Here is a 24,041-nt window from a genome sequence, read left to right as displayed (position 1 = left end):
GCTGAAAAGAACGGAGCAAGTTTCAATGAAAAAAGTGATTTAGAATTAAATATATTTATAAAATAAAGTATTATTGGTGTTAAAATAACAGAGAAATGCCTTAAATGATATTATTATTCAATAATATAATGTTGAAACTGTTTTTTGAGGTATATTGGGGTATATTGGGGTATGTTGGGGTATATTGGGGTAAAAAGTCGCACCAATATGGCTGAGGAAGTAGACATCTCAGAGCAGACTACACATTTATGCAGCCTTTCTCACTTTTCTAAGACTCCATGTTCACATGTTTCAACCTCAGAAAATGCTTCAAAGTTAATTTATTTGAAAGAATGTAAGAAGTCAGTATCAAATCACTTACGTTCATTGAACATTTCATACGATGAGAACATTTTGACAGAAGGTCTTCTTATATGCTTACGTGTTGGTATATTTCGTTTAATGCCACATTTCACTGTTTGCCCTTATCATCGGTCATCTTTGGGGTTGAATTGGAAGAGGAAAACATCATGTGTATTTCCTTGCCATACTGGAAAGAGTAAAGGGGATAGACCGATATCATACAGGACCAGCTACGCTCTGATTTCCCAGGGAGGAACATTCTTGCCAATAGGATCAGGTAGGTTATTTCAGAGTTTTGAAATAATTATATTCTCATAAATGGTTGTATCTTTTTTGTCATTGATGCCCAAATAATGGAGTTACCATTTGATTTGTAAAAAAAGGGGGGGGGGGGGGTAGGATGAAATTAAAAATAAGCAGGACAAGAGTTTTGGTAAAGAAAGCAGGATTAGCAACTGGGTCACAAAAACCAGGATATAAAGAATATCACACTTGGAGAAAATAAAGAAAATTAATTCCTGCAAAAAAAAAAAATCAGTTTGTAAGCCAATTTTATTGACAGTGTATCCCAAGATCTTATAATTTCCACAATTATGTTCTAATTGCTGGAAATTCAATTGCCATATTCAAAGTAAATGGAAGAAAAGATATAACACAATATAGAAACCATATATAGTACTTTGTGCATTTACATGTAAACTCAGAACATTTACATTAAAAAATGTCCTACTATTTACTTGCTCACTTGTTGGTACATGTATAGTCTATGAATGGGTAGCTTACTCAAAATGATCTACATTTTGTAAGTACAATGTTTAGCAGGTTATTCAACCGTGATATCTAATCTAGTTTGATCTTTTAACAAAAAAATATGCCATGAATGTTATGAATGTTATTAGCTTTTCAGCATGTTTAGTATACATAATACATTTGAAAATAAGAAGATGTGGAATGATTGCCAATTAACTAATGATGGGACAATTAACTCTCAATAAAAAAAAATAATGTTTGCAAGTATAGGTAATTAACTTATATGGCATTCAACAAAGAACATTTGCTTACTTCACATAGAAAGCTTTAATTGTTTAAAGGGTCAATGCAAGATTTGTGTAAAACAATCCAAACAAAAACAAAACATGCTGATTTTGTCATTCGTTTACTGTAGCAAAAATCAGGACCCTGTAATTCAGCTGGTGTCTTTGGTTGCTGTTGATTTTCATTTTTTTAATGGCCATTCATTTAGTTGTCTCTTTTCCTATAGTTTCTTACTCATTTTGGTTAAAAAGGTTGGACAAACTATTCATTGATATGCTTGTAGGTGTTTCATACAATGTATATTCCTAAAAGTTAATAAGGATTCAATTGAAAATAAATGTGTTATATTTTTATTTATATTGTTATATTTTATTTCAGCTATCTGTAAAGTCTGCAAAACAAAAACATGTAACATCCTAGAATCATTTCCTGATATGGTAAGAATAAACTTACTTCAAGTAATTTTTTATCACATGTCACTCAACTGTATACAAAATAACATGTATGATTAAAGGCTTCCTTTATAATAAATGTAATACAGGATAGTTTTAACATTATTTATATATAGGCAAACAGTCAGTGTCTCCTTACAAACTTATGGAATGTGGATACTGACAATGTATGACTTAGGAACATAAAAAAAAAGTCAATATTTATAATATGTATAATTATGCATTAAGCATACCAATCCAAACCTCACAGATAAATATTTCATGCTACATTCATTTCCTTAATTGATAATTCAGAACTATCTATTTTTTGTTGTTGTAATATAGTTTTTTTTTCAATTGTTAGATATGCATAATGATAATCCTTACATGTTTTATATAAACAAAAACAGATGTGGTATAATTGTCAATGAGACAACTCTCCATACAAGACCTAAATTAGTAAATATAAGCAATTATAGGTTACAGTACAGCCTTCAATATGGAGCCTTGATTCACATCACAGGTATATTTTTAAAAGTAAACACACTACCAGTTTGTTATTTATTATTTTCCTAAATGATTTTTGAGTACAACATGTACATGTATATATTTATCTTTATTTTAGATGGACATTATTCCTGGTGATGAGAATTCAGGAAAAATAAAAATAAATGATCAGGTATGGATATTTATTTAGTTTATAAAAAAGTATTTCTATTGCAATTATTGTACATGTGTATCAATGATTTTGATTGGATGACAGGTTAACTCAATTTGTGTCAGTAAAACTACAGATTGACGTCCGCAAAGTTTCAAATATAATACAGTTATCTCTTAAATGTGGTATGGGTGCCAATAAGACATGGCTCTATCCAAGACGCAATGTATATTAAGAAAGAAGAAATAATATAGCATTTTTTAAAGCATAATTTAACCTTTCTCAGTAAACACCAACAATTTAACATGATCTATGCAAAAGAAATTGACCACCAAGACAGCACATTTTTTGGAGATGTCTAGACACACTGAAATACAAAATACACAACTGAAAAATGGTTTGAACAAAATTTCACTGGAGACTCAATCATCTTCTTTTTGTAAAACATCCCCCAATTTATATTTTGAGAGGTAAAAATCCCATTTTGGTGGTCAAGCAATCACTTTTAAAACTACTTGTATTCTGTATACCAAACTAAACTTTAGTTTCAATTTTAGGATACATATATATATTTTATTCATTTATCTTTTAGATGGACATTTATCCTTGTGACATGGATTCTGATGGTCATTATTTAGAGCATAAGGTATGGATTTTTGTGTGATGTTTTTGCTATATATTTGTAATGTGCCATTAGTATTATTGATGATTTAACAGGAAAACCTCTTAAAAAATATCATAATCACTTCCATTCAATTATAAATAAAATGTGTTATGATTGCCATTGAGACAGCTCTCAAGCTCAGACATAATTTTACATTACTACAGAGTCTTCAACATGGAATAAAAGCACAAATCCCATAGCCAGTGATCAAAGATCTTCACAGGACGACTGTCAGTTAAAAGATTTACATAGTTTTTTACATACAGAATTCATACCAATTATGATTTAAATTTAAAAAATGGGTATAAACATGGTTTTTATAATAGGATGTACTGGATGAAAAAAAAAATACACAAATGTATTTGCAAAAAGATAAATAATATGATGAAATGGTGATCCAATTCATATTATCTTTTCTATTCATCATCTCAGTAATTCTGTTTTTAATTACTCTGCATTTTACTGTTCAAACTTCTTTGTTTTTATTAGTTTTCAGTAGTTGATCAAAACCAGACAAGATATAAGTGCATGCAGTCAGAAGATACGACAGCTAAGGAAGAAAATGACATGGTATGAACATTAACACATAAATAAGAAAAAATTAACTGCTTTTTAAAAATAAATCAACTATAAAAGTTCAATGTCATAGAATTTAACTACCGGTTATATTGCTTTTATAATACCACTTCATTTATACTGGTTAAATTCTTATAAATAATAAAACTTATTTGTGTCAATAAATGAAATTGTGTTTTTATACGTCCATCAATTTTGACAGGAGGAATTATGGTATTCAAGTGTCAGCCGTCCGTCCTTCCGTCTGTCCATTGTAAACATTTCGCACTGTAACTAGAGAACAATTTACCCAAATTTCTTCAAATTGAGCATAGTTGAGTTTTATGATAGTCAAACGATCTGTATACCTGAAAATGAGACCGTCAGTCTGTCCCATGAAATTTTGTCACATTTTTTTCAGATCCTGTTTTTTTCAAATTTGGAATCCAAGTTCATATATATATTAGAGCTATCTATACCAGGTGCTATGTTTTCAGATTCATCACTAAAGAAATTCCTGTTTACCCTGTTCCTTTTTTGGAATGAGGATGAGCAAGATACAATTAAAACATATCTTGTATTCTTCTTGCATGTATTGCACACATGTATGTTTGTAATTAGAACCTGAAATAAATTCCTCTTTTCAGATAAGTGAAGATGAAGCATCTATATGGATTTCACAGTCTGATTCAGAAAATTATACGGTATATTTTTTTAAAGAATTACACAATAGAAAAAAAGGATATATATATAGATTCATTATACAAAATCAGTGCATACACAGAAAAAAAATGAAAACAGCCACATATAAGTTATAACATATATTGATATATCCTCATAAACATTTCCTTGTATGAAGTATTTTAAGCCTTTTTATACCTTGATAGTTCAGCTTTACTAACTCAATTTCAGTAAGTTGTTTAGACCCCCCATCTTTAAAAAAAAAGAAGGAAAATATATATGCCCTACCAAGAATCTAGATAAAAAAATGTAGTAGACACACAGTCAATATGGACCCACAATCAAAGTTTTGGGGGTATATAGGAATCACCCTGTCAGTCTATATAAAAAAGAAGATGTGGTATGATTGCCAATGAGACAACTCTCCATAAGAGACCAACATGACACAGAAATTAACAACTATAGGTCACCCTAGGGACTTCAACAATGAGCTAAGCCCATACCGCATAGTCAGCTATAACAGACTCCTAAATGACAATTTAAAACAATTCAAACGAGGACACTAACGTCCTTATTTATATAAAAAAATTAACAAATTAATAACAAATATTTAACACATAAACAAACGACAACCACTGAATTACAGGCTTCTGACTTGGGACAGGCTCATACATATATCTTGTAAGTGCAACTCCTCCCAAACAAATTGACAGATACTAATGAATTTTTACACAGTTGCAGTACACAACCTGAGGATTACATGAAGAAGAAAAAAACCTGGTTCAAAATATTTAAAGGGAGATAATTGAACTTTCTTAGTTTGATATTGCAATATGTGGTAACAGGTTTTGTAAGCGCAACTTCTTCTTAAAGCCTTGATGGATATTGATGAAACTTGACACACTTGCAGTACATAATCTGAGAATGTGCATGAAAGACAAAAATCCTGGTCCAAAATATTTTAAGGGAGATAATTTAACTAATTTAGTTTATTGAAGTTTATTGGAAGTGGGGGTATCCTTTAGTGAGTTAACTCACAGTTCTATGCAACTCTTGGAATGTCAGATACAATCCACTCTCGTTTCATTTTATTTATATCCCTCAAACAGAAAATGAGTTATGACGACCCCAACAATCTATAATTTCACATTAAAATTTTAACCACCCCAACAGAAAAAAAATCTTTGGCGTTCCATGCCATTGCCAATGATTCAAGACAGATGATTTAAAAAAAAGCAATCTGAGTTATATGTATTTAAAAAAATTAAATCTATTGCAATTCCTATTTTTTAAAGGTTTCTCTGCCATCATCTCAGATATCATCATGGAGTGCAGAAAATGACATACAAAGAAACACATTAGAGGAAATAAACAGTGCACTGAACATTATTGGTGGGGGAAAAATCAGTCCAATTACATACCAAATAAGGAAGGATGTTAACGAACTCAAACCAAGAACAGTGCGCAGCCTGAAGAGAAAAGCATCTGCTACTGTTCATGAAGCTCTTGACTGTCTTGCACCATTTCAAGCAAAAAAAGTTTGGCAACTCATAGATATGGACATGGTAAATATACTGCCCTTGAAACAAACTATTTTTGAGATTAATGTAATATATTTTATACTTGGTCTATGTAAAAAGTATTTGCAATTTGAGTAAACAGTCACAAGTCATAGAATATAGAATCTAACCCCCTAACATTATTTGTCAATGATGAAATAAATTAGTCTTAGCAAACAATTTTGATTTAAATGTCTTCCCAAAGGTCATTATGAAACAACTGCTCTGAAACCATTTGAAACTTCTGGCAATTATTTGCTATCACATGTGTTTGACCTATTTATATACACATTTTGATTTGACAACTGTTTTAGGAGTTATAGAATTTTCACATTTCTACTGGGTATTTCAAAATGCTGCATGCTTGGCAGAGAAGCAGCAAATACCAATTTCAAGTATTTGGTTTTACCAGGCTGAGAGTCGAACTCACAACCTACCGCACTCAAGCCGATTACGCTAACCATTACATCACTGAGGCAGATACCCTTATTTGAGATTATAATTTAAAAATATAACTTAAATGTTAATTTTTGAAATGTTATTTCAGTGTTCAACACCATCACCTAAAGTAGATGAGCTGGTTGTTCAACTCTTCAAAGAATCAACTGACAAGTGTACCAAAAAGCAGTTTCTGTCAATGATCTCATTAAATTACACAAAGCAGCAGCTGAGAGACATATTTCCTGGCATTAGCATATATGAGATTGACCAAGCCAGAATACATGCAAAGACTTGTGGAAAAGGTATTACACTCTTCATAATCAGTTCTGTATGTATCTATTAGGATATTACACCCACTCTTTGAAATACCAAAGTTACAAAAATGACAAATTGAGGATTTTTTTGTAAATACTGAAACCATTTATTTATAATATTTTAAAAGTACATGTATCAATGTCATTTGCAGTGATTATGAAAGGACACTGTCAGTCTTTGCATCAAAAAAATGTAAGTGGTACTTTTCTCTTGGCCAGACACAATCAAAGCTTGTATTTTAAAGATTCCTGTTTGCTTGATTTCAGATTTATTTTTACATTCATAGCTTTTCATTAGCATCCTTAGATTTGGTTAATTTTGTTCTTAAAAGCAAGTTCTACTGAGTAATTGATTATACATACATGGCTCTTGAACTTACTTTTTACTAAAACGTATATTTGTTGTATCATTTGTGAGCATAACATCTATTTGATATATTTCAGGTGTTCCACCTCCAATTAAAGAAAAATGTGTTCGCCAAAAAATGAATAAAGATAAGCTTGATCATGCACTAGATTTCTTCCTGAATCCTTCATTTCATCAGGTAAATATATTTTCATTATGTTGCCTGTGAGCATGTGGAAAGATCACCTTCTGTCGTCTTGCATCTGCTTCGTAGTACATGTATGTGTGGTCTTCACAAAATTTTCTCAACTAGGTCATGTAGGTGTCAGAAGCTTTATCTAATGTGCTATACTGTGAGAAGTGATTTTTTTTGCGGCTGCTCATCAAACTCCTGCTTAAACTTGCTGTTTCTTAAGGACATACTTCTTCCATGGAAGCCCATCTAATCAATTTGTAAAATTTTATTTATTTTACTAACTAACTTTGAAACCATTTGTTTTTTTTGAATGGTCATGATTTGAAGGCCTGCTAAACTTCAAAATTTTAAAATGATAATATTGATAAGATGAATACCTGAAATAATTTGCATAATCATTATTTCAGAATGTGATAGATTATGAAACATGTGTCCTAAGTATTTGTCTGTAATGTATTTATTTTTCAGGTAACTTCAGTTGGCACTAAGCAGATGCATTTACGAAATGGAGAAGTCATCACCATCCCACAGGTTGTAAGGACAGCATGTCACTCAACACTAGTGACAATTTATCAGTCATTCTGCCAAGAAACAGATTTCTCACCTTTGTCCAGAGCCACTCTTTTCAAAATTTTGGCTGCATGGCCTGCATCAAAAAGAACTAATCTAAAAGGACTGGATAATGTTGCAGCAGATGGTGCTTTGGGATTTGAGACTCTATTATCAACTCTGTCAAGCATTGAAAGATATGTGTCAGATAATGACAAGCTAATACAAGTTAAGGAATGCAGAGAAAACCTGTTAGCAGCAAAGCTTTACTTGAAAACAGATTTCAAGGCTCACATTAAGCAAAAGGATAGATGTGCTGATCACTGCATTAGTTTTGCCCTTTCTGATCCTATGGATCAGAAACATCAGCAGCTGTGCAGTGATCACATTCATGACACAAGCTGTGACAGGTGTGATTTATTTACCAACACTGTTCTGGAGGTCAAAAGCCAGATCCGTAATTTAGGAGGTATGATACACTGTTAGTAAAACAAATACTGAATTACAATGTCAAAAATATTATTTGTATGCCCCACTTACGATTGTAGAGGGGCATTAGGTTTACTGGTCTGTGGGTCTGTTCGTTTGTCTGTCTGTCTGTCCACTGTCAGGTTAAAGTTTTTAGTCAAGTTAGTTTTGATGAAGTTGAAGTCCAATTAAATTGAAACTCAGTGCACTTGTTCCCTATGATATGATCTTTCTAATTGTAATGCCAAATTATAGATTTGACACCAATTTCACGGTCCACTGAACATAGATAATGAGAGACCTGTGTCGGGTTAAAGTTTTTGGTCAAGGTAGTTTTTGATTAAGTTTTAGTCCAAACAACTTTAAACTTAGTACACATGTTCACTATGATATGATCTTTCTAATTGAAATGCCAAATTATAGTTTCGACACCAATTTGACAGTTTTGAAGTGGTGGTTTGTCATCAGTAATTAATCTGTAACTCAGTGCATCAACAACAGTGTCAGTTTATATAGATTTTAATAAAATTATTGTAATAAGAAAGTAAACTAAACTGAAATGTTTTTTAACTATTGCAGATGAACTTCCACCAGATTTACTATCTGACATATATGGTGACATTGAATCAGCCTGTGAAAGTATAACAGATTGGAAAAGACACATTGTAAGAACCATCAACCAAGACAAAGGCCGCAGTGATCTTTTGAAGAGCCTTTCACCAGAACAAGCAGTCATTGTCATGGACTGGGCCATGAAATTCTTACCCATGTCTTTTAGGGAAAAACAAAGTGACTGGTTTGGACAGAAAGGTGTCAACTGGCATGTCTCTGTTTGTATTTATAAGTCAGAGAATGAAGAGTTGAAGGTTTGTATTATTATTTTTTTTTATAAAAAAAAGTGTTTTTGGGTATATCTACCAACCCACTCCCCCACCAGCACCCTACACAAAAGAAAAACTTTTTTTTTTTTAAATAAATGAAATAAAAGTAAATAAAAACTACTGTGATCAGAGCTCACACAATTATACCCCTGATCCTTGCAAATTTCATGTTTTGGTATTGGGAACCCCAAAAATCAATTTGATCAAGTACAAAATAGGAGGTGCACACTGGCATAATATGATTGAGATTCTCAAAAAGTTTCATTACAAAGAAGGGGTAATGCAAATTGTACACAATTTGGTTTAAGATATGTATCTATAAAATAGGTCAAACACTGTACTCAATGCTTCTGTCAAAAGATATCTGGATGCAAAAGATAAAAAAAATCATAGGTCAATGAGATATTTACCAAAGATATTTGGCAGGAAAAACGTTATTTCTCGATTTTTTTACCAGTTTCATTTCTAAATAACTATTGAAAAGATTTTGTAAGGTTATAAAAATGGCTTATAATTGAACAAGTAAAAGATTTATGATAAATTAGGGGTAAGCATTCAAAAATATTTATGACAGTCAAATGGATAAAACCTGAGGATTCCTAGAGTCTGACAAAAATTACAAAACATGACTATAGCAAACATCTTTTAAAAATGTCTTTTCTATTTCAGCACAGAACTTTTGCACATTGTGTAGAAGCAACCAAACAGGACTGGTATACTGTGGCTGCACTTTTGGAGCATACTTTGCAGACCATCAAGAGCCAGTTGCCAAATATCAAAACTGTCTTCTTACGCAGTGACAATGCTGGCTGTTACCATTGTGGTAACCTTTGGTTCTCTATTCCTTTTATTAGTGAAAGGACAGGTATGTTGTATGTAGGTTAAGAATTTACCATTGATAAGTATGTATCAAATGTTACCTGATTTTCTTATCTAAAAATACTTTATTGCACACAAACAATTTATGGATGGATAGGAGTAGAACATGATAATAAAAACTAAATATTAAGGACTAGAGCATGATGATCAGATTGGAACATTGACCGTTACTTCGTACTGGTCTGACATACAGAGCTTGATGTTTATATGCATAAGGTAACCGTCTGATAGCAGATTGTTAAGAAACAATTGAAGTAATCTTTTGATGTATAGTTTTCTAAATAGTTTTTTTTTGTAGGAGTTTATATAAAAAGATATGACTTCAGCGAAGCCCAAAGCGGAAAGTCATACTGTGATGCCAAAATTGCACACATGCGAGGGAAAATCAGACAGTGCGTTTCAAATGGAAAAAATGTAGTTTGTGCTTCAGATATGAAGTCTGCAATAGATGACTATGGGGGAGTTTCTGGATGCCAAGCAGCTCATGTGGAAATCACAAATACTTTGGATGATCATAGAGCAACTGGTCTTATTAAAGGAATCTCCAAAATATCCAATATAGAGTTTCAGGAAAATATGCAAATAACTATGTGGAAAGCATATGGTATTGGCCAAGGGAGAAATATATCTGTTCAGGGACAAATGAATAGTCAAGATGAAAGGTTGGTACAATTTACTAAACATAATAATATTTTGCATGTTATATGTTGTTTCAGCTGCCTAGCAAATATGCCTATCCTGACATTGATTTGGATAATAGATTATTTGTCTATGGTGTTTTATAGCATGAAAACAATGGGTCCCCATTTTAAGTGAATTAGTAATTCAAAAGAATGGATTTGGGTATTAAAATTCATGACACAAAATCAATTCATGAACCACTATCCACAATCTACCAAATGATGATAATGGTGTTGATGTAAGCAGTTACATGTCAGAGTACAACCTTAAACTATTGACAAAAATCATTCTGTTTAGATAGTTTGACATTATATATATGTGAAGTTTCATATAATAACAACTGTTAAAACAAAAACCAATATGATAAATAGCAATTAATGACTTGAGACCATATTGGTCATGTTTCTGTTCACACAATCATGTTTTATTAATATACATACATGTATAATCATGATTTATTTTTATAAAAAGATGAATTTGAATTTTATAAACTTTTTTCAGGTCATTGAAAGTGATAGCTGATTTTAAACCTCCAATGAAGGTGGAGGGATCCATAAAGCAGAGTTCTGCAGGTGATGGTTTCAGTTGTCAAGAAGGTTGTGTTCAGACCTTTACCTCATTTATGGATATGCATATGCATTGTTTGATTGGTGATCACAACTATGATCTACAACAAATGTCAACTTATGACAAGATTAAGCTCAGATGGTATGATGCTTGTATAAACTTGTCTGAAATATTGAATTTTAATCGAACTGATGCTTCTCAACCAAATATCTCACAAGATATAGCCAAAGAACAACAAGGTTGGGCCTTAAAAAAAGAAAGGAAGCATGTGAGATTTTCAGACAAAGTTAAATTATATCTAAAGTCAATATTTGAAGATGGTGAAAAGAGTGGGAACAAGATGAATGCTGGCACTGTAGCAAGAAATATGAGAGTTGCACTAGAGAATGGTACCAAAAAGTTTTGCAACAGTGAATACTTAAATGCTAGTCAAATCACATCTTACTTTTCACGGTTAACTGCAGAGAAAAAAATGCCATCAAAGTCTTCAGAGGATATTGACAGTGCGGTAGCTCTTATCGAAAGGTTTGAAGCCATAGAAAAAATAACAGCTTTAATCTAACAATGATTTTTTTAATAGTACTGTGTAATTTGTGTTAGTTGTGTCATTTATACTGAACACACTTCTTTTTTTAAGTTAACCATTGTTTTTAACACATTGTTTTTATAAGAACATAATTATAAAATGATATAGCTAAATTCATTTTTGAATACAATAAGTTGACAACAAATTTTGTCATTGTAAAACATATATTTATTTATACTGCAAGCCTTTTATTTGAGCAGTCAAAATGCATTGGCAGTATATTTTTGTGTGATATACTGTCACTGAAGGTATATCACCTTCTTTGTGACGCTGACAATGTGTTTCCATAGAGTTTTATTGATGAAGTCATTAAGTAATACAGGTTCACGGAATCTTGACCTCATCCGCTTCAAATTCAAAATATTGGTTTTTACCCAAAATATTTCTTTTGTAAGAAATTTAAGAGTTGCAGTATATAGAGAATAACCATACATTGTCTTACAAAATGTTATATTTTTATATATTTTTTTCTAAAATGGACACGAGTAATTCCTATTTAAGTTGTATTTCACCCAATCATATTGCCATCTTTGACTTTGTTTTTCAATGCAGTTTGAAGTTGCTAAAGTTTTCCCTTAAAGGGAGGATTTTATATTTTGAGACTGTCTCATTTTCTCAAGTGTAGATTTTTTAAAGAAAATTGCAAAAAACTAAAATTTTACCTCAAAATTTTATAACTTTATCAATATTCAAAAACTTACCAATTTTTTCTTTATTCTTCTATATTTCTTCTTTCTGAACATTGATGAAAAAGAACAAAAGCTCAGGCAAAAATATCTCTGCACTTGTTTAACTATATATCAAGGACAAGAGATAATCCCAAATGAGCAATCATTTTTATTCTGCTGTGCAATCTTCATCAGTCCTGAAGCAAAAAATAAAATTTTAGCTTAAATCAGTAAGTAATGTAAAGGAGAGCTAAAATTTTAGCTGGTTCTTTTTCAGACCAAAAGCTAAAATTTTAGCATTCACAACTTAGATAAAATTTTAGCTTTGCAGAAAATTGATAAAATTTTAGCAAACATGTATACAAAGATAAAATTTTAGCATTTGAAAAAACATTATATTGCAAAGAAAAATAGACTTTAGCGTAGTTACATGTATTTTAACACCACAGATGGCATTACCCCTGTTAACCTTAAGTTTAATTGATTGTTGGTTGTTTAATGTTCAGTGGCAACTAATTCATGCACTTTCAAGACAAGAACAAATAAATAGACAACAGGTAGGTCCTGTATTAGGACTTGATGAGGAGGAAATTTGGACTATCACCATGATCACTGGCTGGTAAATTGGATAGCCCATATGATCAGAAATTTGACCTTTCAAAAATCCACCTATGGACTGATCAGACATAAACAGTAATAAATGCTGAACAATTTCTCATGGTAATCATGGTTATTGGTAAAATACAAACAAGTGGTTATTAAAATATTTTACCTACCTACCTACCCTGTTTCAAAACTTAGGGTCGGAAAAGGGCAAACAAACAATATTTTAATTTAGGCCTCAATAGATGGTTTTCAAGTCAATTTAAGGTAGCAAATCTAATGACACAGCCAACTTTTGAGCAAAAGAACAGCATATAATCAGAACTTTCTGAGTGACGAGAGGTTAACTGGATGAGTCTTCACCATTTTCTGTTTTTTATTTCTGGTCCTTCATGGAGATTAACTGCACCAACTGTTTTAGGCATTTTGATTTTTCCAGTTACATTAACAGGTAAATCAAATCCTGATATTATCACACATTATTCTGTTTTATTTTCCTGTCGTTTACCAAAATCCATTTGGTCTATGGATTTATTAGGAATAAATTTTACCTTGCCGATGTTGTAGGCTTTCCTCAGTAGTATACCATCTTTTTCAACTCACAACTCATTAAAATCATTTATTCCTTCTAACTTGTGTGTAATCAGTTTGTGTTATGAGGTGTTGTTAGCACATTTAGAGACTTGACATCCAGCAACACCTGTAAACAGAAATAATAATGAGGGGAATTATAAACCGTTTCAAAGGTCATGTTTTCAACTTCAACAAAATGTGTGTACATTACAGCATAGATCAACATGATATTTTGAAGAAAAGAAAAACATTTTAAACTAGAGGCTCCAAGGAGCCTGTGTTGCTCACATGATATTTTTATTTACAATTGATGCATGGAATAATGCAACCTTTATACTTTTGCTCTAGTTTCAGAGATACATGTATGGAAAAGTCAAAAACTGCATTTTTTACCTATGTTCTATTTTTAGCCATGTCTGCCATGTTTTAGGCAGACAGGGTCACTGGACACATTTTACATTTTAAAAAAAAAATAAATACCATAATGTTTATTTGGGTCCAAGTACATTTAAATTTGTCTCAGTTGTTTCAGGAAAGATTTTTGAAAAAGATTGCAAAAATTTACGAAAAATTGTAAAATTTGACTTTAAAGTGCAATAACTCCTTATGAAGTCAATTGTCAATTTTGATCCTGTTCACTGATTTGTAGAACTCACTTTGCTGAACGTTATTGCTGTTTACAGTTTATCTCTATCTATAACATTATTCAAACTAGAGGCTCTAAAAAGCCAGTGTCGCTCACCTTGGTCTATGTGAAGGAAGCAGATGGTTTCATGACAAAATTGTGTTTTGGTGATGGTGATGTGTTTGTACATCTAACTTTACCGAAAATTCTTGCTGCTTACAATTATCTCTATCTATAATGAACTTGTACCAGTAGTTTCAGTGGAAAATGTTAGTAAAAATTTACAAATTTTATGAAAATTGTTAAAAATTGACTATAAAGGACAATAACTCCTTAGGGGGTCAATTGACCATTACAGTCATGTTGACTTATTTGTAAATCTTACTTTGCCGAACATGATTGCTGTTTACAGTTATTAATATCTCTATCTATAATAATATTGAAGATAATAACCAAAAAACAGCAAAATTTCCTTAAAATTACCAATTCAAAACAGGTTGTCTGATTCATCTGAAAATTTCAGGGCAGATAAATCATGACCTAATAAACAATTTTACCCCCATGTCAGATTTGCTCTAAATGCTTTGGTTTTTGAGTTACAAGCCAAAAACTGCATTTTACCCCTATCATCTATTTTTAGCCATGGCAGCCATCTTGGTTGGTTGGCCAAAATCCTGGACATACCCCACATCCCCAAATTATCATTAAAGAAATATAGTAAGTGTAAGTAAAAAAAAATTGTGCAAGAAAAAATATTGAATCATAATTTCCTGTTGATATGCACATCTGCATAGTATGTCCTTATTATCTACAAAGTTTCATGAAGTTCTGTTGTGTAGTAACAGAGGAGTTGCAATGACACTTTTGCAGAAGTACATTAACACTTTCGCTACTGAATTTATTTTTTTCGCGGGATTTCCTGGCCGAAATATATTTGCACGAGCCATTTGCCTGACCGGGATTAATTTGACATGTGCTTCAGCAAAAACGACCTGGTAGTTTGGGTCATTGAAAACTCAGCAACCGTAGCGAGTTATGCGGTCAAATTTTCATAAAATGTAGATAAATATCATAGGTTGATCGTCCGTAACCTTTTCATAGAGTGAAAATTAGTTTACCTTAAAAACGTGTGTTGAAAACGTAGATTGATTGAGTCGGAAGATAATTTTTGTCATTGCCTACCGTCATGACCGTATATCACTTTCACTTCCATTCGGCAACATTTCTTAAGCACACGTGTGATTCGAAATTCTAATTCTATGAGCTACTGAATTATTTTCTTTCAAAACCTGTTTCCGTTTTCGTTTTCTTGGCAAAAATACTTGTAAATCGAGACTGTCGTTCACGTAGATTTTTGGCCGCCATTTGTTTACGGTTACGAAAGAAGAAAGATAACTCGGGTTCGATAACGGACAATAACTCTTCCAGACGAGTTGTATAATACCCCCAGCGTTGATGTGCGATTACTGAACTAGTTAAAAATATTGTTTAACTGCAATAATAATCGATGGGACTTCTTTACTTTATGACTTAATCCCAGTAATGCCATAATTCTTCCATATGTGAATGAGATAAAGCTTTCCAATAAATAAAAGTTAGTAAATAAACCCATTAAGTGATTTTTTTCAAAGTTCTAAATCCATGAAATTTCCAAAAAAATTGATTTGGGTCATGGTGGTTTTATAATATATAAAAAATATTTAAGCATAAATAAATGTACAAGAAATAAGCAAATATTCAGCTGTATAGATCTCAAGATAAAGAGCCTACTGAATTATTTATTTTTTTGAAAATTGTTGAAACTAAGTAGTCAAAATTAAGGATGTATAAGATAACATGAAATTGACAAATACATCAACTGATGTTTGTTAAAGCAGCACAAATAAATACCAAAAGCTGATAACTAATATTTTATAAATTTATTTTCATCATAGTTAAATTTATTAATCACATGCAGTAGAGGAAAAGGATAGAAAATATGCAGACAACTACTGGGTACTGTTTTATTTAAACTCATGGTATGTACACACAGATGCAAGTCGTTGAAAACAATTGCCAAAAGAGATTAAATTAATAAATCATGTACATGTTTTACTGCAAAATTCAGTTTTAAAATTCATTGATGGAAAGCTACATCAGGGAGCGGATATAGTTTGTAATAACATTTGGAAGCTATGAAATTTGTTTTAGTTTATATTGCTGTGTACTCATTGAAAAGGAGGATTCATATCATAAATTTTGATTTTGAAATTGAGTGAGGACAATGGAAACTGTTTTTTTTTTTATTTCTGTTAATACTGTTGGGTTATTTAATGGAATGATTTGTCAAAAAGTGAATAAAAATTACTTGAGTGAGGTTGTTATTAGAATATAACCATTGTATTAAACCAGTCTATTAATTAATCTATTGCATCCAGCAGCAAGTGTTACTTACAATATAAGCCTATATATTAATGTGGTATGAAGATACCCTGCTTATCATGTGTGCTAGTCCCATTAACAGTGTAAATTTTTAAAGAAGCTGACTTACAAGGTGACAGCTACAAGACCCTGATGTGGTACATTATCCCATTTCAAATTTGATTACTTTTTTCTCTTACTTTTTACTACTACATGTATATGACTTGGCATCTGAGAGAAGAAGCAATTTATATACCATTTAAAGTCACTTTTTGAACACGAAAAAGATGTTTCCTAGTGTTAAAAATGGTTGCTTATATTGGCATTACAAATTGTAATAAACTTTAGGCACTGCTACACTGGTCATTCATCTTTTGTGTGTGCAACATGAGGGGGGAGTTCTTCCTCATAATTTCCAGAACAAAAAATTGAACCCCTATTGTTTTCAGAAACATACAGGAACAGTATTATTTTACAATAATAAATGATGCAATCTCAAGGTTAATCAGAAGCAGCAGACAACACATTATGTTATTTCACTTTGGGGAAAAATCACTACCCTTCAGCAAATTTTTTTTCCCCCTTCCCAATTCTAAAAAAATAATTTTCCCTTCCCTTCCAAAACAATTTTTCTATTTCCACTTCCCTTCTTTTACAATATTTTTTTAAATGAGAAAGAAAACGATTTGTTAAAATAAAATAATCATCTTGGCATTTTTCAGTATTTTTTTTCTCTGTCAACAAAGAGACATATATAGTATACATGTCTCTGGTCAACATAATTTGTTTTTCAAAACAAAACAAAATCTAAAATTTTTGTATGCTGAACAAGACTTTTAAAAACCTCTGTCACAAGACGAGATACATCATGGAAAATAAATTTACATTCGATTAAAATACGAATAAGATTGCAGAATATTGTCTCATCTTTCGAAACCACTTTTATGTAAAATAATAAAGCTTTTAGATGTAACAACACGTGTTTTATGAACCACACTATTTATAGACTCAGCTGTCAATTTTGTCAATATCCAGTTCTATTTTAAATGAAATTGGACTTTCGTTTTGTCGACCGTAGTACATACTGCAGTACAGCCTTTCAATAAAAAGAAAGAAAACCCGTAGCACTACAGACTCATGACTCTGACTCAATCGGTAATGAAAGGTTGACTGTCAAACGGCAACGAGAAATAATAATTTACAGTCGTGCACCTGATGGCGACAATCAAAGTCTCGATTTCAGATTGTTTTACAAATATCCTTCTCACAACTCCAAAATATACGTACAATAACTACTTTTGTTCAAGTTAAGCCACTTTCATGACCGCAGGTCAAGTTTTCTAAATGTTTCAACTCAAAATGAAACTCTTGACCATGATTCCGCCATTTTGTTTTTCACGAGTTTTTTTTTCCCTCAACAATCTTTAAAAAAACATATTTCAACAGTGTTTTTACGCCCGATACTAAAATATCGAATGCATTTGATGTTTATCATAACATCCATGAAGCAACGGGTTCAAGAAACATGTTTAAACATTATTTTTACTGTTTGCACTGGGACCGTCTAAAAATAGAAATATTCGGCATCTACACCGGTGTGCCAAAAGGATACATTCGGCATCTACACCGGTGTGCCAAAAGGATACATTCGGCATGAAAGGGTTAAAGCAAATAAGTTCAAAGGGGAGTAACTCCTAGAAAAAAATTGAATCGTAATTTCCTGTTGATATGCACATCTACATAGTTTGTCCTTATTATCTACCAAGTATCATAAAATTCTGTTGTGGGGGTAGGTATAATAAGGAACAGACAGACAAACAGTCAAGCAGATGGATACACAGACCAGAAAAATTATCTTAATATAATATCACACATGGGGCTTCAAACAACATGCCATGGATCATTTTATCCAATGCTTTAATTTTTTCTGTTAAATATGGGTTATGTAACATGTGCATTGGCGGATCCAGGGGGGGGGGGTCTTGGGGTTGCAACCCCCCCTTTTTTTTTGGCCGATCAATGCATTTTAATGGGGACATATAGTTGAAACCCCCCTTTTTAAAATGGCTGGATCCGCCCCTGATGTGTATGTGAGCCTGAGTCTGTGACTCGTCTAACATTTTGTCATTATCATGTCAGATTTATTTGTGAAATGAAATTTACTAAAGAGAATCAGACTGTCTCTGAAATTGTGTATAGAACCAGATTTGCTTATTTTAACAGGTCACATTTAGATCACGGTGAGTTTGTGTTGTAATTATGTTTTCTGATTGAACAATGTACATTTTGTTAATTTACCTGTTCTAGAGTCAAGGACAGTTTTCATATCAGCTGCTGTTACAATGTTTTTTTTTCAACTTGCAACCCAACTTTTTATCTTTTTGCGCTTATTTGCCATCTTTGAATCACAATATGACTTTCCTGCATGGGCCTCAGAGTAGCAATATCCCTGTATATTGATCCCTATGAAATATAAGATATTCATTACTCTGCAATTTAAATATACACAAAATAACTAAAAAGTATTGTATAAAAGTTTTATCACATTAGATTAAGGCAAACTACAGAAATAGGAAGAAAACTAAAAAAAATAGCAATTTTACCATTTGTAAAGGGGCATAACTTTAGAACGACTAAAGTGATGCCCCCAAATATTCAAACTTGATTGTGTTTAGTGGTAATAAGCATTGTATAACAGTTTACTAACATTTGGTTATGGCAATCTAAAGTTAACTATAGTTGTTAATTTCTGTGTCAATTTGGTCTCTTGTGGCGAGTTATCTCATTGGCAATCATACCACATCTTCTTTTCTGAATAAATAGTTAGAGTACAGACATACAGTGGTTGTTGTTTGTTTACAGTCTGTGCCAAAAACTATTTGAATAACTAGCCCTATGGGGTAGTAAAAAAAAAAAATACTAGCCTGAATTTATATGTACTGGACCGGATAAAATCTGTGTCCCCGGTGAGGATCACTAAGTGATCCGAACCAGCTAGGGAGGTTTGGGGGCATGCCCCCCCCCAGAAAATTTTGGAATATTAGATGTAAAATCCTGCATTCTGAGGTTACATTTTTGTGTATAAATCTTGTCAAAAATGTAGAGTTTTTTCTCCATATTATATGAAAAATTCTACTTTCCTTCAATAAAAACCTTCTCAAAACTGTTGACAAAACTGACTCCATTCTTTGAATTGAAGACAAACATGTAAATGTAAATTAAATGTATACATGTAGATATAAACCCCTTGCCATCACATATTGTTTATTCAAATTTGACTTTGGAAAGTTAAAGAGATCACCCTTTCTGATGCAGACCAAAAATAGAAGAAAGCTTATATCAATTGATTATATATTTATTCTTCATAATTTTTCATGATTTTTTTCAATTTGCTGAACAACTCCTGTTCAGCAAGTTCATTTTCATCTTCACTTTTTTCACCACTGTCCTCATCCTCATCTGTACTGCAATCTTCTTCTTGGTTGATAACAATCATCAGAAAAAAATATATATTAAAACCTTGTAATATTAATCATTTCAATTTGATGTGGATGTACATCATGGTTGAATACAAGTAAACTGCGAGCTACTGCTCACTGATGATACCCCGCCGCAAGTGGATAATATTAATAGTGTAAAAATATGCAAGTGTTCGGTAAACAGGAAGTTGTCGAGTGATGAATCTGAAAACGCATCACACGGTATAGCTGACTTATATTAATCCTGAAACCAAATTTCAGAAATCCTTGTATTGTATTTCCTGAGAAAAATGTGACGAAAATTTTCAACTTGGCTATCATGTGTAAAATCGTACAAGTGTTCGGTTAACAGGAAGTTGTCAAGTGATCAATCTGAAAACGCATCACACAGTATAGCTGACTTAGATAAACCCTGAAGCCAAATTACAGAAATCTTTGTATTGTAGTTCCTGAGAAAAATGTGACGAAAATTTTCAACTTGGCTATCATGTGTAAAATCATACAAGTGTTCGGTAAACAGGAAGTTGTCAAGTGATCAAGCTGAAAACGCATCACACAGTATAGCTGACTTAGATAAACCCTGAAGCCAAATTACAGAAATCCTTGTATTGTAGTTCCTGAGAAAAATGTGATGAAAATTTTCAACTTGGCTATCATGTGTAAAATCATACAAGTGTTTGGTAAACAGGAAGTTGTCAAGTGATCAATCTGAAAACGCATCACACGGTAAAGCTGACTTAGATAAACCCTGAAGCCAAATTTCAGAATTCCTTGTATTGTAGTTCCTGAGAAAAATGTGACGAAAATTTTCAACTTGGCTATCATGTGTAAAATCATACAAGTGTTCGGTAAACAGGAAGTTGTCAAGTGATCAATCTGAAAATGCATCACACGGTATAGCTGACTTAGATAAACCCTGAAACCAAATTTCAGAAATCCTTGTATTGTAGTTCCTGAGAAAAATGTAACGAAAGTTTCGTGGGACGGACGGACGGACTGATGGATGGACTGACGGACGGACAGACAGCGGTAAAACAGTATACCCCACCCCCCCCCCCCCCCCCCCCCCCTTTTTTAAAGCGGGGGTCCTTTTTTAAAGCGGGGGTATAATTTAAAGCGGGAGTATAATAATTACAACAACTTTGGACTATAATAATTTGCATGATATATAGTAATTAGTTCTCTACAAAGAAAAATAATTTATGCTGTGTTGTGTATTAGAATTAAGATATTGCAGAAATTTATATCTTTGCTGGTTCTCATTCTTAAAAGTATTTATGTTTTTTTTTTAAATTACAAATATTTGAATGCTTTTATGAACTATGTCAATGTATGTGATGTATTTTAAATACAATAAATACCTGGATGTCTTGACCAGCAGCTGGTGTATCAATCTCATCATGACCAACCACAACAGTTTCTTGGTCGACTGTGTTTGTTTGGAGTGTCTCGGTTAATCGTGATGGTCTGGAATAGCCAACTCTCCTTCTTCTGTCTGAAGGGGTAATCTGAAACAGTACAAATTATTTAAAAAAAATAAACAGTGTTTGTCAGAAATTTTAATTAAGTTTACAATTATTCAGACTAATATGTAATCAAAGTGGAGCTTAAACTTATTAAAACTTTGTCTTGAAAGAGCTTAACAGCATGGGAGAAAATACATAAGACATTAAGTATGTGTTTTAAAAGGCATACAATGATACAGTGAACTGAGGACAGTAAGTATTGAAAATAAGTAAACAGGAATAAATTCAACTTTGAGCTAATATTATCCAATTTTTTCTGTCATGCAGACAAAAAAATAATTTTGAATGAACAATTACCATCCAGCTTTGGGTCAAACTGCTCAACATTATTAGTCTCAATTTCGACTTGGATCAAGTCCTTCAATGTGTCCGTCTTCAAATGACCCCGCCTCTTGCCTTTGCTGAGTTTGATTCTGCTGAATGTAGTTTCTTTATTGACACTTGTTGGTGGTAGACTGAGCAGAGCATCTATAACAAGCTTTATATTGTCAAGGCCATCCCTGAATGTTTCAAACACAGATCCCCATGTCAAGGCACCATCTATAAGTCTGTTACTGTACCTAAAAAATTAATACACAAAATTGTAAATATTCAATATCAGACATATATGGATATTTTATTTTTAAAAATATTAAGATGTTCAAGGCAAAAAATTGGAGTAAATGAATACAGAGTTAGGAGTTGTTTACCCTAAAGGTAACATTAAGCTAAAATTAGGTTTTTATAGAATAGAGAATGGAAACATTGTGCCAAAAAGACAACAACCCAAACAATGAGCAGAAACATTAATTACCTTTGATATATTAAAGATTTCAAAAAGGCCCACTCTGTGTTAACTTCCTCTATATCCATGCCTGACCTTTATAATTAAGGTGGACTTGAGATTTTTCTTTACAAGATGAATCTCATGGTCCCCATACTCTTAAATGACAAAAAAACTTATTCATTAAACATGTTAAAAAATGAGAAACATATTTTTGCTTGCACCATAAAACACAATTTGCTTATAGACTGAGATATTGATGATTACAGGTATTTATTTAATTACTTTAATATTATAACCTGTACAATCAGAGACAGTTATGCTATGACATATATGCAATTACAAGATAACTTACTTGGTTTGCATATTTTTAGAACTTCTGTAGTTGCTTTGATCTGTGCATGTCCATTATACAATGTTAGGTTCTGTTTCTGCAGAATCAAGGATAGTCTGTTTAAAGGTGATATGATTTCCTAAATGAAATGCAATTAATTAAAATTCAATACATATATAAGTTTGTCATATACATGGAAATTTAAATATGCAGTTCATATTCACATTCATTATTTGTAAAGCAGTAATTACATTGTACATATAAGAGTAGTAACAATTGTCAAAAATCAAAACAGACATGTCAAGATAAAGAAAACCAAAAATCAATAAAGCAATCTTAAAAATATTTTGACTTCTAAATGTATGTTTTTAATAATGATTTAGTATTCTACATGTATACCTTTAAATTTAACATGAATGTGACAACCGCTACATCAGTTCGAAATTTTGGCAAGTCCTTCAGCTTTTGGATTTTCATGTGAAGCACTTTCTAGGTGAGCTTTAAATCCCCTGTAACCTTTGATAATAACATTTATTGCTCTAAGCATGTGTGGCATCCAACGAGTTCCTCCTACACCGGTTGGAAGTATTTTCGTCATGTTAAGTGCACTGAAAGCTCGTTTTAAGGCTTTCTTCTGTTTGGGACCTCTGCGGTACAAGTAGTAAAGACCTGTAAAATAGTTATTTGAAAATTTGACTTAAGACATCTTCTGTAAGACTTTATGTAAATAAATTTACATGATTAATAAATAAGGGTACAATGTATGCCATGGTGTATATGTATAAATTTTTGACATTAAATTGCTATACATCAATGCATGACATACATTGCATATGCATACATGTAAAATATAATAAGCTAAATGCATTTGAATTGAATGAACTAGGACTTTTTAATCATGATAATTATTAATTGTTTTATTGCCAAACATAATAACTTACCAAGAAGAAGAGTTATGGTTTTATCATACAATTTAGATGACTTAATATAGCATCCTTAAAGTTTAACTCAACTCTGTGAGCCAAGCAATGAGTAACAACTATTTCTGGGTTTTCTCTTTTCATCAAAGCAGCCACACCATTTCTTATACCTGAAAAAAATATGTCTTTAAAACAAACTATTTTTGTAACATTACATTGACACTGTACATTAAATTAATTTTAATCATATACTGTAAAAATGTTTTAATTCCTTTATCATGTTTAGAATTTTTTCAAATTCTATATGTTTACCACGG

The 24,041-nt window shown here is 31.9% G+C and overlaps 2 protein-coding genes and 1 long non-coding RNA gene across 5 annotated transcripts; 1 reads left to right on the top strand and 2 right to left on the bottom strand.

Annotated features, from left to right (window-relative positions):
* Nucleotides 1-208: 208 nt before the first annotated feature.
* Nucleotides 209-12,169, top strand: LOC134693819 (uncharacterized). The gene is made up of 14 exons (XM_063554730.1): nt 209-619; nt 1,756-1,814; nt 2,434-2,487; nt 3,059-3,112; nt 3,620-3,700; nt 4,333-4,389; nt 5,662-5,931; nt 6,473-6,668; nt 7,125-7,225; nt 7,691-8,240; nt 8,819-9,105; nt 9,790-9,985; nt 10,298-10,661; nt 11,182-12,169. Exons 1-14 carry the CDS (start codon nt 442-444, stop codon nt 11,807-11,809), a joined length of 3,075 nt encoding a protein of 1,024 aa, XP_063410800.1. The 5' UTR covers nt 209-441; the 3' UTR covers nt 11,810-12,169.
* Nucleotides 12,170-12,368: 199 nt separating this feature from the next.
* On the bottom strand, nt 12,369-21,676 carry LOC134693820 (uncharacterized). 3 transcript variants are annotated; one of them, XR_010102488.1, is made up of 3 exons: nt 19,001-19,299; nt 13,656-13,804; nt 12,369-12,698 (listed from the first exon to the last, which is right to left on the bottom strand). It is a non-coding gene; the product is annotated as an uncharacterized LOC134693820 (long non-coding RNA). The 3 variants fall into 3 exon arrangements; XR_010102487.1 differs by lacking the exon at nt 12,369-12,698 and adding an exon at nt 21,543-21,676 and having other exon boundaries at nt 13,459-13,804; nt 19,001-19,165; XR_010102486.1 differs by lacking the exon at nt 12,369-12,698 and having other exon boundaries at nt 13,459-13,804.
* Nucleotides 21,677-21,966: 290 nt separating this feature from the next.
* On the bottom strand, nt 21,967-23,095 carry LOC134692361 (uncharacterized). Its single transcript, XM_063552816.1, has 2 exons — nt 22,826-23,095; nt 21,967-22,267 (listed from the first exon to the last, which is right to left on the bottom strand). Exons 1-2 carry the CDS (start codon nt 22,834-22,836, stop codon nt 21,967-21,969), a joined length of 312 nt encoding a protein of 103 aa, XP_063408886.1. The 5' UTR covers nt 22,837-23,095.
* Between the last annotated feature and the right edge of the window lie 946 nt (nt 23,096-24,041).

The sequence above is a fragment of the Mytilus trossulus genome, chromosome 12 (genome assembly GCF_036588685.1).
Source record: "Mytilus trossulus isolate FHL-02 chromosome 12, PNRI_Mtr1.1.1.hap1, whole genome shotgun sequence".
Taxonomy (NCBI): domain Eukaryota; kingdom Metazoa; phylum Mollusca; class Bivalvia; order Mytilida; family Mytilidae; genus Mytilus; species Mytilus trossulus.
Note: the sequence above shows the minus strand (reverse complement) of the source record. Positions and strands in the feature narration are given on the sequence as shown.

Bases quoted from the DNA above. Each gene is read 5' to 3' on its own strand.
- LOC134693819 (XM_063554730.1), top strand. From the start codon at position 442: ATGCCACATTTCACTGTTTGCCCTTATCATCGGTCATCTTTGGGGTTG. The intron at 620-1,755 runs GTAGGTTATTTC...ATTTTATTTCAG, and splicing joins ATTCTTGCCAATAGGATCAG to CTATCTGTAAAGTCTGCAAA. The intron at 6,669-7,124 runs GTATTACACTCT...GATATATTTCAG, and splicing joins TGCAAAGACTTGTGGAAAAG to GTGTTCCACCTCCAATTAAA.